The sequence below is a fragment of the Sturnira hondurensis genome, unplaced genomic scaffold (assembly GCF_014824575.4).
Source record: "Sturnira hondurensis isolate 20B ecotype Veracruz unplaced genomic scaffold, ASM1482457v3 Scaffold0000396, whole genome shotgun sequence".
Classification (NCBI taxonomy): Eukaryota; Metazoa; Chordata; class Mammalia; order Chiroptera; family Phyllostomidae; genus Sturnira; species Sturnira hondurensis.
Genome location: NW_028073027.1, coordinates 3,194,768 through 3,212,851, shown reverse-complemented (window position 1 = coordinate 3,212,851; position 18,084 = coordinate 3,194,768). Strand labels below are relative to the sequence as shown.

General features: G+C 36.4%; 1 protein-coding gene across 4 annotated transcripts in view; it reads right to left on the bottom strand.

Annotated features, from left to right (window-relative positions):
• The window catches only part of IL1RAP (interleukin 1 receptor accessory protein), a 142,685-nt gene that overhangs the window by 40,852 nt on the left and 83,749 nt on the right, over positions 1 to 18,084 (bottom strand). For all 4 annotated transcript variants that reach the window (XM_037039364.1, XM_037039432.1, XM_037039213.1 and 1 more), the window contains one exon: positions 3,682 to 3,967. In XM_037039364.1, coding sequence (XP_036895259.1) covers positions 3,682 to 3,967 — 286 coding nt within the window. The remainder of the gene's footprint in view (positions 1 to 3,681; positions 3,968 to 18,084) is intronic.

Below are 18,084 nucleotides of genomic sequence, written 5' to 3'. Positions count from 1 at the left end.
GAGGTCTTACATGTGATCCTCTACGTACCCCATATTAGGTCTCCAATTCTCTGAGTACTTTGGACATTTCCTTGTTCTGATTTGCTGTTCTGTTCCTCTTAATTTATTATATTTCAAACAAGGGCATAACCATGTTTGTTTACTTATATTTCTTGCAACTAGCATAGTGCCTAAACTTTCAGTAGGTGCTGAATAAATATTTGTTTAAGTGAATGGGACTGATGTAAAAACTTGTGTGCACATACAGGAAAACAATCAAGAAAACAAATAATAAAAATAAGTGATTTTGGGAAAACAATCAAGAAAACAAATCAAGAAAACAAATAATAAAAACAATCAAGAAAACAATCAAGAAAACAAATAATAAAAATAAGTGATTTTGGGGGTAATGGGTAAGTGGGTCCACCCTGTTAATATTTCTACTTAAAGTATCAAATACATATTAAATTATCAATGACTCATGGATTAAGACCAAATACAATGGAAAGAGTAGGGGTATGCATTCTCCTCACCAAGATGGGAAAAGAGGGTGTTTAAAGATGACTCATGACAATGGTAATAAGGTGGAAAGGGAAAGTAGCAGGCATGATTTCTACGAACAAATAATAAGTGTCTATCAGATAAAAGCATTCTATAGAAGGTATTACAGAAGGTAAATTACAGATACATTTTCTGATTTTTTCATAAAAGACAATTAACAGTGATTGGGTTAACTTTTCCAGCTCCAAAAGTCAAATCTGGATGTTATCTCAGTAGGGGTATTAAAACAAGAATACAAGCAGTAAAATCCTAGAAACTGAATCTTAACCTGATGGCCTTAAAAATGTCAGGCTTATGATTTCAGTGCTTTGCTTTGCCATTCTCAGTTTAGGAATCAACTCAGGACAATGAGAAGCTTCTGGTGTCCCCACAAGACAAGTCTAATTTTAGATTTTTCTTTAGACACATAGAAAATAGGCAGACAGGTAAACCGAAGAAACAATTTGAAAATTAACAGAATAACATTAAAGATGTACTTAGGCCTTAACATCCATGCATCCCTGCTCTTGTAATGTCACAGATTAGAAAAGTCTTGGGAAAGCTCTAGATAAGTAGTTGGTTGTTGAGGAATGGGAAATAGAGATACTGAAGCACTAGAATGCATAGTAGAGACCAAGGTCATCCAGAAAGCTACCAGTGGCCCCTTCCCAGATACTTGCTAATGTCCACGTACAAATGTTAATGGGTTAACAATTGTTAAAGATGGAAAGGAGCTCAGAGAGCATTTAGGTTGACTTTTGCACGCAGAATAGAGATAGTAGTGTTCTCAGACATGGATGGATGTGGCTATGATCACCAGCTACGCAATGGCAGAGGTGGGATCATAGCCTAGGTTTTATTTTATTTTATTTTTATTTTTTTAATTTATTTAATTATTTTTCAAGTACAGTTTTCTGTCTATTACTCCCATCCCACCCCACCCCCTGTACTCCCCCCTCCCACCCATTTCCACCCTTCTTAGTTGTTGCCCATGTATCCTTTATGTTCCTCTAAATCCCTCCCCTATTTCCCCTGAAATTCCCTCCCCTCTCCCCTCTGGTCACCGTCAGCCTGTTCTCTATTTCAGTGTCTTTGGTTATATTTTGCTTGTTTGTTTGTTTTGTTGTTTAGCTTCCTGTTAAAGGTGAGATCATATGGTATTTGTCCTCCAACCCCTGGCTTATTTCACTCAGCATAATGCTAGGTGCCCATCAGTAAATGAATGGATTAAAAAACTATGGTACATATACACAATGGAATTCTATGCAGCAGAAAGAAAGAAAGAGCTCCTACCTTTTGCAACAGCATGGATGGAACGTAGCCTAGGTTTTAGATTTTCTGTCTTCTCATCCACTGCTCTTTACACTATAATCTTTTTAACCTCTCTTACAAAGAAGTATTAAGATACAAATAATGTACATATGACTATTTCAGGCTCCTTGGAGCCCACAGGCCAGTGTAGAGTCTACCTAAACAAAATTAAATAGTCATGTGAGAGCCTCAGAAGGCAGTCAGAGTTAAGGGACTCCCAAGGCCATAGTGATCGACATGTGTTTCTGTGACAGAGAAGAAGTCCTTCTCCCCTTAATCAGTACACAGTTTAAATGTATCAAAGCATAGTCCTAAATTCTTCATCAGAGAACAGTTAATACCCATGAATAATATGGGGCATTCAGAAGGTCTAGGATTAGCTATTGTTAGGTTATGTTACTGTAATTTGTTGTCTTGTGTTATTTGGCCTTATCCATTACAGGCCTAGTCCAAACTATGTCCTCTTGAGATTCACATGTTAAAGACCAAACTCTCAGTACCTCAGAATATGACTATATTTGGAGATAAGTCATGTAAAAAGACAACTAAGCCATGCAAAAAGACAACATATGGTTAGAACCTATCCAATATCAAGGATCAAAACTCAGAGGGCAGACCATGGAGAGAATATAGCCTTCTACAAATCAAGGGGAGATGATTGAAACCAACCCTGTCAACACCTTGATCTTGGAATTCAAGCCTCCAGAACTGTGAGAAAACAAATCTTTGTTGTTTAAACCACCCAGGCTGTAGTTATGTTATATAATTTGTTACAGCAGCCCTGGAAAACCAATGTATTTATTAAATAGTAGGAAACAATGTAAAAAATCCATAATGCAGATGAGAGTTTAAAAAATAAAGTCTGGAAGCAAAAAAGGAACCTTGGAGACAAAAGTAGCTAAAGAACTAAGCTTTAAAATAATAATTTGTCAGAGAGGCCTCAGTTTATTTTTTTCAGAGCAAAAGCAACATAAATTGGTAGTACAGAAAAAAATAGGTATATTATGGAGTAAAATGCAAAGTTGACATGAACTTTCAAGAAAAAAGTGGATTTGAAAAAAAATTTGTGCAATGATGGGGTGCTTTGGACTATATCCTTAAATTCCCAGGGATATGGTGACCATTTGCTTGTTAGGGGTATTTTGGTAGAAAAGTTTGGAAAGCATTTTTTTTTTAATTACACATGATACCTCTCAAATATTCTGTACTCAAATAAAAGGCATCTCAGGATTTTATTCCATTTAAGGCACTTTGAAAGAAGATGATAACAGATACTGATGGGTTCTATTCCCTCCCTCATTTATTGTCTAGCAGGGGAGTCCTACCTGTGGCCAGAGGGCCTCATGTGACCCAAGATGGCTATGAATGTGACCCAATACAAAATCATAAATTTACTTAAAACATCATGAGATATTTTTGTGATTATGTGTCACAATGTATTTAATGTGTGGCCCCAATACAACTCCTCTTCTTCTAGTGTGGCCCAGAGACACCAAAAGTTGGACACCCCTGTGACTCTAGAGGAATAGATGCCTCTGGTGGGGACAAAGTGTAGGCAGTTTCCAACGTCAGGGAAAGTGGACAAATAAACAAGGCTGTACCCTTAGACAACCTGGATGTATATCAGAGTATGGACAGGAACCACCTGTGAAGAACGTTCTCAGGAGCGCAACCATTTTCTCCTCACACTTCTTTCAGCCATGCTTAGCTAAGTCATTGAGGTAGAGTGTTCATAACTTTTTCTAGGTGCTTCCTTCCCCTCCCCAGCTTCATTATATATGCCACGCATCTCTAGCTCAAGACCCAGGGACTAAATGGAAAGGAGAATCTCCCCACCAAAACTCAGCCTACCTTAACATGCAGGTATAGTTCCCCGTGTCATTAAGGAGGGTGGGCCTGAACCAGAGTATGTCTTTCTCCTTACTAATTCGGTTCTCAGGGAGGCGGAAGTTAATTGGTTCCTCAAGATCCCGGTCCTGCCTGGTCCAATACCAGATCAGAGTAAGGCCAGCTGAATGGGCTGTGCTGTAGTTATATTTCAAGTAGTGTTCAAAGAGTGGGCACTTGATGCGAGCGGGCTCATTTTCATACACTTGGATCTGCCTCATTGTGTCTAGTCCCCAGTCATCGCAGCGTTCTGGAACAATCAAAAAAGAAAGAAAAGGCAGATGAGTGACCTTACATTAAACAGCACTGGGGATCACCCACTCTTTCCCAGGAAACTCCTTCTCTGGGCACCTTCAATCAACTCTTTTTAATGACTGCATACAATAGTCTCCTGTGGTGTGAGGAAATGACTTTCCCCTCATTCCTTTATCATTTTATGACTATGTCTTAGATAATAATTTCATTTAATAGCTCAATCCCATTGAACCCTACAAGGCACAGGGAGAATCTCACCAGAAACAGAAGTCAACATAGGGCCATGCACGTCAGCTGTTAAATCACACTCCTTCCTCATTTCAAAATTTAGACATGCCATGGTATACCAGAAGGATCATTTATTCATTAATTGAGTGTTTAGTACAGATGTAGCATGTGCCCCTTAGACATAGTTAGGCTCTGGTAGTGCAACAGTGAGCAAGAACAGATATAGTTCCTGACCTCATCAAACTTATAGTCTAGAGAGCAAGATGAACAAAACCAGAATTTCTGTTTTATGACTGTGATAAGTCCTAAGATAACTGAAAATTTGTGCTAGTGTTGTTCAACCATCAAGTAAATAAAATGTTACACAAATGGTAAAAAATGAACACACAAAAAGCCAGAAGTCATGTGCTCTTTGAGCCCTCTGGGGACAGAGGCGATTCTCCTCAGGGCTCCTGACTGCGTGGGGCTAGATCTGTGCTTACCGATAGCAGTAGAATGGGAGCCACATAATGTGATTTCAGATATCCAGGTTGGCCACATCAAATCGTTTTAAAAAGCAGATGCAGTTAGTTTATATTATTTTGCTAAACTTGATATACCCAAACCCCCCTAAATGCATTAACAAGCTGTTTTACATTTACATTCTGTTTTTTTTTTTGTACTAAATCTTCAAAATACAATGTGTTTTATACCCATGGCACATCTCAATTTGAGCTAGTCACGTGTGTCTGTGGATACCACATTAGGCAGCAGGGTTCAGACCTCAAGAAATCAGAGGTTTCATTGATACCCATTGGGGAACAAAAATGCTATAGTTTCAATGACTCAGAGTCAAATAAATTTGTAATAACTTTTATAATTTATTTTTATTTTTTAAAGATTATTTATTAATTTATTTTTGGAAAGAGGGGGAGAGAAGGAGAATGAGAGTGAGAAAAACATCAATGTGTCCTTGCCTATCACATGCCCCCTTACTGGGGACCTGGCCTTTAACACAGTCATGTGCCCTGACTGGGAATTGAACCAGAGACCCTTTGGTTCCTAGGCTGGTGCAAAATCCACTGGGCCACACCAGTCAGGGGTATAATTTACTTTATAATAAAAAGGAATCATTGTGCACACAGAAAAACAGTGATAAGAAATGTGTGTGTGTGTGTGTGTGTTTTTTTTTTAGTTTTAAGAATGATATATGGATAGAGGGCTCTAGATGTCACCCTGTGGAGTCCAGAACAGAGAGGCCAGGGCTGATGGAGACAAACAGGCCCTAGGCAATCACCTTAAAATGGTTTTCTTTCTTCCTTGCAACGCTCACCTACATACACACACATGCATATATATGTGTGTGTTTTTATTTAATTATGGGATATTCCCTACATTTCAGCTGGTATTAAAACTTTTCATCCTAAGGGGAACAGTTTGATAAAATATACATAATGTCATATTTAAGTAATGACATTTTAAAATAAAATAGTTCTACCACTTTTAAATTATAGGCTATGAAACTGTGATTTACCATATATCAATATCTACCTAACATATGTAAACAAGATTTCTTTTAACCATTGGTAATTCTATACAATTGTTCCTTTTTCTCCTTGAACTTGTCTTGATTCCACTATTTTCACACAAATTTTATTTTAATAAAATATATTTTTGTGTGATGATTTTTAACTTTTTCATCATTTTCCTTTTTTGTCCAGTACATAATACTCTGTGTTGAAAAGTTGAATTTTGTTCTAATCATAATATATATAATTTAAATAATATATTTTCAACTTCATAAGTAATTAAGTATAAAATATAAACTTACATTAGAAATTGTCTCTTTATAATAATCTGGGTGAGCTATTTCTGAATGAGAGTGGTTAGGCATTAGTTGAAAATGTTTTACATATATGTAAGCATTGAGGAAATTTGTCCATAACCAAGGACAAAGAGTGCTGACTTCTAGCAGTTACTCAGTTCTTTAAACTCATTTGGTGATTTATGCCCCATTTATATTTTACCAATCAGAAATTATTTTTAATTACCTATCACTCGAAATCTCTGGAAGATGGAAATTAAAAAATTTAAATTCATACTCCTCCTTAATCCAGACTCCTTAATTCCACATCCTTTGCAATTTGATCCTATGTCTTCTAATCAAGAAGGAGAGTCTATTTTCCCACACCTTGGAACTGGGCTGCTTTTGTGACTTAACACTGACAAACAACACAGCAAAAGCGATTTTGTGTCAATTCCAAGCCTAGGTCCTACAAGCATTTTTTTTCTCTTGGAACCCTGCTACTACCATAAAAATAAGCCCAGTGTTATAGAATATTTGTATCCCCCCAAATTCATATTCTGAAACCATAATGCAATAGTTTTTGTACATGGGGACTTTGGGAAGTAATTAGGTTATGAAGGTGGATTCCCCATGATGAAATTTTTCTTATAGGAAGAGAAAGAGTTAGCTTGTTCTCTCTCTCTCCCCCACAGCCCCACTCTCCCCTCTCCCTCCCCTTTTACTGCCTTCCCCTACCTTCTCCCTGTCACCTGAGGACAAAGTGAGAAGAGAGTCCTTTGCACATTGGGAAATAGGCCTTTACAGACAATCTGTTGGTGCCTTGTTTTTATATTTCTCAGCCTCCCAAACTGTAATAAATGTTTGTTCTTTAAACCATCAATCTATGGTATTCTTTTGCAGCAGCCAGAGTTGACTCAGATACGCAGGAAAGCTTAGTAGTAAATAAGAGACACCTGCAGTAGAGCTGAGGCACCCCAGCTGGCAGCTGGCCAGCCTCCACCAGCATGCCGTGTGGCCTTTCACCATTGTCCAGAGATGAAGAGCAATCTCAGCCTGGTTTACCCAAGCCAAACTTCTGCTACCAGAACTGACCAGGTAACCCACAGGCTCATGAGAAAAATACTCATGCAACCAATACAATGAAGTTTGTCACTAAAGTTTATGGTTGGTTATTAGGCAAGATTTGGGGGACAGCAGATAACAGATAAAACAACTACATTAGTGGCTACCTGAAGTTTGATAAAAGCCAAGGATCTGAAGCTTTATGACTTGTAAAAGGATTTGTAAGTAAGTAATAAATCCCTAAGTAAATATTAGATCTGGGAAATTTAACAAACTGACTTTTCTAAGACTTAAATTGCTACTGTTTATAATTGCTATGCTTTCATTTAGGAACACCTTTAGAAATCCAATATACAGCGAGAATTGTGGGATCAAAATGTTGTTCATGTCAATACAAATTTGACAATACAGTATTTTTATAAAATATCTACCTTATCACATTCTTTAAATTATTTTCAGTAAAGCTTAAAATTGCAGAATTAGCTCATTCAATTTACAGAAAATGACAACCATAGTTTTTCAAATAACAATGTCAGACTGAATACATACATCCAATACACTCCTTTGTGAAACTCCATGAGAAGTAAAGTAATTTTTCAAGATATAACTCCAAGTAACAGCAAAAATGGGAGAAAAGATAATGCGACATCAAAATGAACATGTGGTAACCAGCTTAGCTCATTGAAAATGAAAAAGCCCAAATCAGCAGAGTAAAGCTGGAGGACAAACCCAATCTGCAATGCAGAATACAGAAAAGACCCAGGAGGAACTATAAGCAGCAAGATGAAAAATCATTAGTGCTGTTCACCAATAATTCTGGGTTCTCTTCCTAGGAATGTTACAAGATTATAGTTATATTCCCCTCTAAAATGAGGATAAGCTATTTTAAGGGCCAGAGGATATTTCATCATGTTCCCTTCCTTTCTGCCTTGGAATATACGAAGTACAGACACTGACACTCCCTTAGCTGAGATCCCCTGATTGGGATCATATATAGCAGAGTTTTATTATGCTAAGTCATAAAAAATAAGAATTCACTTTGTATCAATATGAATAATCTTTTAAAAAAGATTTATTAGAGAGGAAAGGAGGGAGAAAGAGAGGGTGGGAAAGATCAATGTGTGATTGCTTCTCAAGCAACCCCTACCAGGGACCTGGCCTGCAACCCAGGCATGAGACCTGACTGGGAATTGAACTGGTTACCCTTTGTTTCACAGGCCAGCACTGGATCCACTGAGCCACACCAGCCAGGGTTGAATAATCTTTTAGTTTGAGACAAATGCAATCAGTTACCTCAAAAATGAGGACATGGAAGAGGGTGGTGAAATAAGTTCTTTATAAATTTTGGATAAATCAGATAAAACCTATGTTGAACATGACACCCGTTGTTCTAATCCACTCTCTTAGCACTCAATAACGTTTCTCATTCAGATCACTTGAAATATCAGTGAGACCTTTACCCACCGAGCAAAAGAATGAGTGAATCTTCTATGGGATATTTGACTACCTTCAGAAGAAAAATCTAACACTCTTAGTACTAGTGATTCACTAACCAATAAAATTGTACAGCCATACTATCCAACGGAAAAGCTCAACGTTAACAAGCCTCACGCGCACATTTAGAATTTTATTTTTTCTTTTAAATTTTACTTATTTATTATTGTAGTTTTCCATTGCCATTTATATCCCTTACACATGTCTTCTCCCAGCAATCACCATACAGTTGTCCATGTCCGTGAGTCCTTTTTCATTTTTGCTCAATCCTGCCACCTCCAAAACTCCCCTGCCCTTAGCTGTCACCCTGCCCTCTTTGAGTCTGTTTTCTTCATCAGTTCAGTTTGCTTATTAGATTCCACATATGAGTGAAATTATAAGGTATTTGTTTTTTTCTGACTGGCTTATTTCACTCAGGGTAATATTTTTGCATTGAATATTATTTTACATTAGTTTTCCAGTGTACAGCCTGGTGGACAATCACTTACTTTACAGAGCAGTCCTGCTGACATTTCAAGTACCTACCCCACACCATATATAGCTATTACAATACTATTGACTGTTTTCCCTAGGCTGTGTTGTACATCCTTATGACTATTTTGTAACTGTTAATGTGTAGTTCTTAATTCCTTTACCTTTTTCAGCCACTTCCCCAACCCCCTCACATTTAGGAATCATCAGTTTGTTTTCTGTATCTATGAGTGTTTCTATTTTTTTATTCATTTTGTTCTTTTGATTGTGTATCAGTGAAATTATATGGTATTTGCCTTTCTCTGAATGATTTACTTCACTTAGTTTAATACCCTCTAGGTTAACTCCATCCTGTCACAAATGGTAAGGTTTCATACTTTATTATGGACAAGTAATATTCCATTGTGTGTATGTACCACTACTTTTTATCCATTTGTCTATTGGTGGGCTCTTGGGTTGCTTCCATATCTTGGATATTGTAAGAAAAAAAAGCTGCCATGAACAATGAGGTGCATATATTCTTTCAAATTCGTGTTTTGAGTTTCTTCAGATGTATACCCAGAAGTAGATTTGTTGGGTTGTAAGGCAGTTCTATTTTTAACATTGGGGGAAACCCAACACTGTTTTCCATACTGGCTGCAGTTATTTACAAGATCCCACCAGCACTGCATGAGGTTTCCTTTTTCTCCTCATCCTCATCACACTTATTTTTTGTTGCTTTATTATGACAATCATTCTGACAGGTATGAGTTGATCTCTCCTGGTATTAATTTGCATTTCTCTGATGATTAGAGATGTTGAGTATCTTTTCATTCATCTAGTGGCTATCTGCATGTCCTCTTTGGAGAAGTTTCTATTCAGGTCACTTGTTTCTTTTTGGAATTGAGTTGCATGAGTTTTTTATAAATTTTGGATATTAACCCCTCACCAGACATATCATTAGCAAATATCTTTCCCCATTCAGTAAGATTTCTGTTTGTTTTGTTGAGTTTTCTTTGCTGTGCAAACACTTTTTAGTTTGATGTAGTTCTATTTGTTCATTTTTTTCTTTTGTTTCCATTTTCCAAGAAGATAAACAAAATTTGCAAAGAAAAATGTCAGTTTATTGCCTATGTTTTCTTCTACAGGTTTTATGATTTTGAAGTCTTACATTTAAGTTTTAATTGATTTTGAGTTTATTCTTATATATGGTATAAGAATATGGTCTAGTTTAAATGTTTTGCATGCATCTAATTTTCCCAATAGCATTTATTGAATAAACTGTTTTTAATCCATTGTATGTTCTTGCCTCCTTTGTTGAATATTAATTGACCATAAAGGTGTGGCTTTATTTGGGGCTCTCTATTCCATTCCGTTGGACCATAGACCTATTTTGATGTCAGTATCATGCTGTTTTGGATATTATGGCCTTGCAGTATACTTTGAAATCAAGTAGCATGATTCCTCCAGCTTTGTTCTTCTTTCTCAATATTGCTCTGGCTGTTCCAGGTTCAATATAAATTTTTGGATTATTAATTCTACTCTATGAAAAATGACATTGGTGTTTTAGTAGGAATTTCATTGAATCTACAGACTGCTTTGTGTAGTATGGACATTTTAATGATGTTAATTCTTCCTATCCATGAACACAGTATATGCTTCCACTTATTTGTATGTTCTTCAATTTCTTTCTTCAGTGTCTTATAATTTTCCAAGTTCAGGTCTAATACATTCTTAAATTTATTCCTAGGCATTTTTAATGCAATTATAAATGAAATTATTTTCTTTTTGTGGTCATTTATTACTAGTGTGTAAAAATGCAACCAATTTCTGAATATTTATTTGGTATCCTGCTAAATTTCTCAATTTATTCATCATTTCTAGTATTTTTTTGGTGAAATCTTCAGGGTTCTTTATATACAGTATCATGTCATCTGCAAATAATGACAGTTTTACTTCTTCCTTTTCAATTTGGATGCCTTGTATTTCTTTTCTTGTCTGATTGCTGTGGCTAGGGCTTTGACCTACTATGTTGAATAAGAGTGGCGAAAGTGAACATCCCTGTTTTGTTCCTGATTTTAAAGGAAACACTTTTAGTTTTCCCCTATTGTGTACAATGTTACTTAGCTCTGGGTTTGTCATTTATGGCCTTTATTATGTGGAGGTATGTTCCTTTTATTTCCATTTTGTCGGGAGTTTTTATCATAAATGGGTGATGGATTTTGTCAAATGCTTTTTTTGCATTTATTGATATGATCATGTGATTTTTCTCTTTACTTTGTATACACAGTGTATTATGTAAATTGCTTTATAATTATTGAACAAACGTTGCACCCCAGGAATAAATCCAATTTGAAAATGGTGTAGGATCTTTTTGATATGTTGCTAAAGTAGTTTTGCTAATATTTTGTTAAGGGTTTTGTATCTATTTTCATTGGGAATATTGACCTATAATTTTCTTCCTTTGTAGTGCCTTTATCTAGTTTTATAATCAGGATAATGCAGGACTCATAAAAACTTGAGAGTGTTTCCTCTTCAAATTTTTGGAATAGCTTGAGAATGATAGGTGTTAGTTCTTTTTTGAACGTTTGGTAAAATTCATCTGTGATACCATCTGGTCTAGGACTTTTGTTTATTGGGAGTTTTTTTTAATTATTGCTTCAATTTCATTGATTGTAATAAGTCTGTTCAGATTTTCTATTTCTTCTTGATTTAGTCTTGGAAGCTCACATTTAGAATTTTCAGTTGGCTTCTTAACCACTTCGTAAAAACAAGTAGAGAGCCCCAGAACACATCTGAGAAAAAATTTTGACCATAAAAGGGAATATCTAAATGAACAATATAAAAGAAAATGTGAGAAAATCAAGACTATTCAAAGAAAAAAATATTTAAAAAGCCACCATCATTAACATCCTCCCAGAAATAGGGGAACTGCTACATTAATGAAGCAAGAACAAAATGATATAAGAAAGTCAAAGAGGAAAAAAAGCTCATTAAAATAAAAAATTGGAGTATATTAAAACTTAATAAATGAGTTGCTTGAAAGTTAAAGTTGAGAATTTAATAAAGAGAAATAGAAAAAAGATAAGAAAATTATAAAACAAGTCCAGGAGTGTCCATATATCAATAAGAGGGGCCCTATAACAAAGACATTTTTTAAAAAGAAGAAAACTCTCAATTTGCTAATTCAAAGGAATCCTAGAACTGAAATACATAACCTTCTTAATTAAGAGGACCTGTCAACTCCCATAGCATAGTGAATGAAAACAGACACCTCAAGAATATTTTTAAAAACTGGATGAAGAAAAAATTATACAAATCACCAGGAAGTACGAAGGAAGGGGGAAAATGGTTACATACAATAAACCATAAGTCAGAATGGTTTTCGACCTTTCAAAAATTAATACTAGAAGCTAGAAGATAATGAAACAATTCACCTAAAAGAACATTATTTTCAGTCATATCTAAACCCAACAAAACAGCAAGTGTGAAGGTAACATTTTCAAATACGTAAAGACTAAGTAATTTTATATTCCATGTGCTTTTTATCAGAGAGCTTCTGGGGAGTACATACCACCAAAATGAGAGAAAAAGTCAAGAAAAAAGAAAACACAAGATCATTGAATAGGGATCCAGTTGGAGAGGGGAAGGGTTCCAGGATGTTAGGGAAGGAGATCTCTGCATAATAGCTATGCAGCAGGGCTTGTTGATGGATCAGTGTAAATGGGAGGAAATAGAGAGGCTCAAAAAAGAAAAAACAATAATAATTGCAATTGATTATCTGATTAGGCTAGCATTGTGTAAAATTATGCTGAAAGACAATTGGAAATTATGAAAACTGTTAGCAAAAGATACAAATTAAAGTTAGAACATGGAAGCAAAGCAATTATGAATGACTATTAATTCAACTAAACACTGTAATAGAGAAGAGGGTAGAGAAAAGTATTATATAGAGAGGGTATGATATAGAGAAGAATGAGTAGAGAAAGTAGAGGGTATAGTAGTTTAACAGAGAGAATCCTCATTTGCTATAATTTAAATAAAGTGAAAAATAAGGTCTAAATGAAAAATTAAAAAATTAGACAAATTGGTTAATAAAATATAGACTGAAATATTAGGATAAATGTATAAAATAATAAAAACAAACAATTGCCTCTGGTGAAGATAACTAGTAGTAATAAGAAAAATTGAGGCCGAAAGAATACAATTATCTTAGTGTTTTAAGATTTTGGCCTTAAGAACTCCTCTGTGTATGATTTGCTTAAAATAACTAAAATATTAATAATGAAAAAATACAGAAAAGATGAAAAAAGGGAGAAAGAAGGGAAAGAAATATCTAGTATGCCATAAATGGGTAAAACCATTCTCAGTATCAAACCATCCTAATCATGCATATTTTCTGTTAGAAAAATATTAATTTCATTTTTAATTCCAAAAATTATATTAATACACATTGGCACAACAGTCATTCACTTTTGAATTATCACATCTAGTTTAAGAGAGAAAGAGAGAGAGAGAGACAATTGGACAGTTGATGGAGCCTGGAACTTCACCATATTGTTTGTTTTCTGGATGTAATGATATGCTACTGGCTTCTATATTTCATAAAAAATATTCTTTATTCAGTTCCTAAAGGCATCTCTCTCAAGAGCTCTAAAGTAGTTGTTTAAATTTGAATGATGGTTGAGGCAAGACTAGTAAATGAAAATCCTCCTCCCCAAAGTCCTACACTACAATACATCTCAATTCAGATCCCCCCAACATGGGCCAGTAGACCACGTTCTAAGGTGGAGACTCTCTCTCAACAGCAACACTGGTGAGGTGGGGAGAAAGAGGAAGGCTTTCTGGAGGTTAGCAGTATCTCGATTGAAAAAGGCTTTTTGACACTAGCATTACAAATTGTCACTTTGTTTAGATTTGGAGGTCTCTATAGCACTGGGCAATGATTAATACTATCACAGATGATTAGTGACACATTTTTTTTATAAAGTAGGAAAATGATGACTGTAAAACAGAAGACGGAAAAAGAGAACTATGACACCTCAACCACAAAGCATGTGCCCAGACTAAGTTAGGAAGACATATGAAATGGAATTTTGGTGATCACTAAGGCAGGCTGTGGCAGCTAGTAGCTAAATGTTCATTAATTCTGTTTTCTCTTCCTTGGCCTGTATGAAAACTATATATCCTTAGCAACTGGGTTGGGTCCATATGATCTAGTTCTGGCCAATCAATGTGGCCAGAAACACTGTACAACCTCTAACTCTTAAGCATAATCTTTGGTGTTTTTTTCTTTCCCTACATGGAGACCTTTCCCTACATGGAGACCAGATATTTAAAAAAAGGGTAGCATCAAAAAGTAAAAGGAGCCTGGATCCTGACATTGCTAGGACAGAGATGCTCGAGAATGCCACCATACTTCCGAATGGTTGTAACTGAGTGAAAGATAAACCTCTATAGTATTAAGCCACTGTGATTCGGGGAATATTTGTTATAGCAACTAGCATTGCCTATCTTGACTAATAAAGAAATGCTGAATTTTCCTTTCGTAAACTAACTTAATAAATCAAAAGCAGACAGTTTTAAAACTGGCATTTGTTAAAGAATTTTGCATATTTAAATTTAAATACAGATCAACAACCAGGATTTTTAGCTGATAGCATAGGCTTAATATCTTTTCAACCAAATTAAATGTAATATGCTTTTAAAAAAAGAAATCATTATACCTGCTACATATCTCCCTTTCAGAATGTTTCATGGACAAATGAATATATCTATAAAGTGAATCAGACTCCTTTACTAGAGGGACTGAAAGCACGTGTATTAGCATTCATAAACATTAGCAAAAATAGTATTATTGCTGAGCTTTTTCTTCTGAGTATTTGCCCTTTTAAAATTAGTTCTGTGAGTTTTTACGTCTCTCTAGCCAGCCACCTGAGGGTATTTTTGTCAGGGCTTTTAAAATTATTCAATGAACAAATAAATATAAAATCTATGACATCAGGCTGGAGTGTCATGTAGTACCAAGTTAATTATATGATTCTCTGCAGACACCATCAGAAGAAAGGACTGGGAAAAGGCTGTTATGTAAATAGAATGGCTCTAATAACAGCATAGGGGTAATGAATTATTGGCAGTGAATTACCTTTTGGTTTAAAATGTCCCTTCTTATCCTGTTTACTCCGCAGTGGAAGCCTCTCTAAATTAGCCCCTCAACATGGGTAAGCACAGAGTCATCATTTCTCTCAGCCAAAGGATTTCTTAAGGCTGAGGCACAGGGAGCTAATGGAAATGTGCAAAGACTTGCGAAGGCAAGTCACTGGAAAATCCAACCCACGCTCTTGACAGCAATTAGCATTTATATAACAGGGTATACATTTTAACTAATTAAGCTCACAACACCCTCTCGGGCTTTCGTGCCCATTCCCACATTACATGCCAGGAAGCAGAAACAGAGAGATTAATTGACTTACTTTTGCCTGAGCGGTGGCACAAATAAAAGCTGCCTGAGCGTAATCTAGGATGCTCGGCTGCCATCTATGCTCACACATTCAAATCAAGATATTTCCCACAGAAAAGCTATTCCTATATTTGTATTTATTAAATATTTAGTGAGCATCTGCTGTGAGCAAGGCACTGCTCCGAGGGCTGAAGCAGAGGGATGTATAGGTGCAAAAACACAGGAAGCTTGCGTATAGAAAAAAAAAGGAAAAGGTTTTAAATACTGGAAGATCTACTGTGGAATTAATTTCTATATGTAATTATTTTCTCTGTGCCACATACTGGTCATGTTATCTTGGATAACATACTTCCCCTCTCACACTCAGTTTCTACATGTATAACATGCCTATGTTATAGTGTCGTTACAAATTAAAGGGCCTGGCATATGAAAGGAGCTCAGTTCAAATTAGCAGTATCTGCCTGATAAATCAAAATGGGTACCTGACCATCAAGAAGTTAATAATCTTAGAGAGAAAAGACCTAGACACAGTGTTAACTAACTGAAAGTATTTGGTAGAATGATCCAACAGTTAAAACAGGATTCCAGGTAGGCCAATAGTTATTATATTCTATGTTACTCATATTTCTATTATAATATATCATGATATGATATAATATGATATTTAGGGTGGAGACTGTGGTCCTTGATGAGCTTGAAATCAAAACCTGTCCCTTCTAACATCGCACACTGCAACCCCACGTGAATGAGGGCACTTTAAAAACTGTCCCATTAGCACATTCCAGTTGTCCTGGCTAAGCCTGAGAGCAGAGACTAAGTCTACTGGAAGGGCTGGTTTTACTTCCATTCCGTTAGTTTTGTTTTTCTAGTGGTTCACTTGGCTCCTCAGGAAATGTTAGCCTGGGGCTGTGACCCAGAGAGAATCCAAGGTGTGAGCAAACTGTTTAAACTGGCTAGCAATTTTGAATGAGTGGCATGAAGACAAAGAGTAAATCAACAAGTTAAGTGTGGGCAAGTTTCTGAGGAAAAATAGAGAAGTGCTAGACACTCAAATAGTAGCAAGAGCCCTAGTAGAGGAGCACAGAACACTAGGGTTGGAGATGAAAGACATGATTCAAAGAGGCTTTGACATGCCCTGGCTTTATTAATTCATTTAAAAACTATGTACTGAACATCCTATCGCATGTCATGTACTAAAGTAGGTGCTCAGGACGCATTTGTGAGCAAAACACAGGTCTCATGGAGCTCACCTTTTAACGCAAGGAAACTGACAATAAACAGTCAAGGTGCTAAATAAATAAGCGTAGAGCATGTTGGTGGGTGGTAAGTCAATGCGACAAAGTCGAAGATAGAACCTGTTAAGCAGGTTTGGGAAAGAGGGATGAAGGAGAAGGGAGAGTCTGGGGTACACAGTACAGTTTTAACAAAGGTGGTCAGGGAAAGTCCCCCAGCTATTATAAACCTCAGTTTCCACATTCAAAATATGAAGCTTGGAACAGTGCAGAGCAGGAATGAAAACTGAATGAACCTAGTATATAAAGTACCACAGAAATGGTGACGTTCTGTGCACATATTAGTTATAAGTAAACTGTGAAGTGCCGTTTTCTATGGAACCTTTGGAAAATTATTTGCTCTCCCCAGGACTATGGCAGAGACTGCCAGACATGTCCCATTCACCACATCCCCTAAATTTCCGTTTTCTAGAGTATGGGAATTTTCAGTTGTGTACAGTCATTCAGAATAAACATTACATTTCGCAGCTTCCCTCTCACCTGTACGTGGTCAGCTAAGATCTGGTCAATCCACGCGTTTGAAATCATCACGTGGGAAATCCAGAAACCGTCCTTGAGAGACACTGGCGCATTCCTGTGCGTTCTACCCTAACTCCTGCGTCTCATTTCTTCCACCTTGCTACGACACACACAGCTACGGGAGTAGGGGTCACATCTTGGATTGTAAGTAGGACGGCCACACCCTAAAGATGGTGGAACGTGAAAGTGAATAAAGTATGGAGAGGCCTTACCAGCCCTGAACTCTTTACCTCTAGGTTTTACATACGAAATAACTTTATTTTATTTTATATCCTTGCTACTCAGAAAGTAGTCCATGACCCATTATTATCAGCACCACCCCCTGGGAGCTGTTCAGAAGTATAGAATTTCAGGCGCGACCCAAACCTCCTGAATCGGACTCTACCGATGAACAAAATCATTGGGTCATTCCCATGCACATTCCCACATTTCTGAGGTTTTATCTACCCCATGAGTCTCTATATTTCTGATTAATATTTACATTTAAAAATATATTCCTTTTCGTTCCTCAGTAGAAAAAAATATTTAAAAGATCTGGATATTTTTCTAGCAGTGTTCTACTAATAAATCACCAGTTTTCAAAAACATTTACAAACCATATTTCTCAGAGTAGGATTTAAGTGGAAAAGTATTATCAAAACTTGACATTTTTTATTCAGAGGAGAGTTACTCAGACAAGGGTTTAGAAAATACGGCTGAAACTGGATAGCTGTGAAGGAAGCCATGAAAAGGAGAGTTAGGGGCGGGGGAGGAAAGCAGGAGGGGCTGTGAGGGTCCTCAGTCCCTCTCATGTTGCCGGTGCTGTTCAACAATGCCCAGTT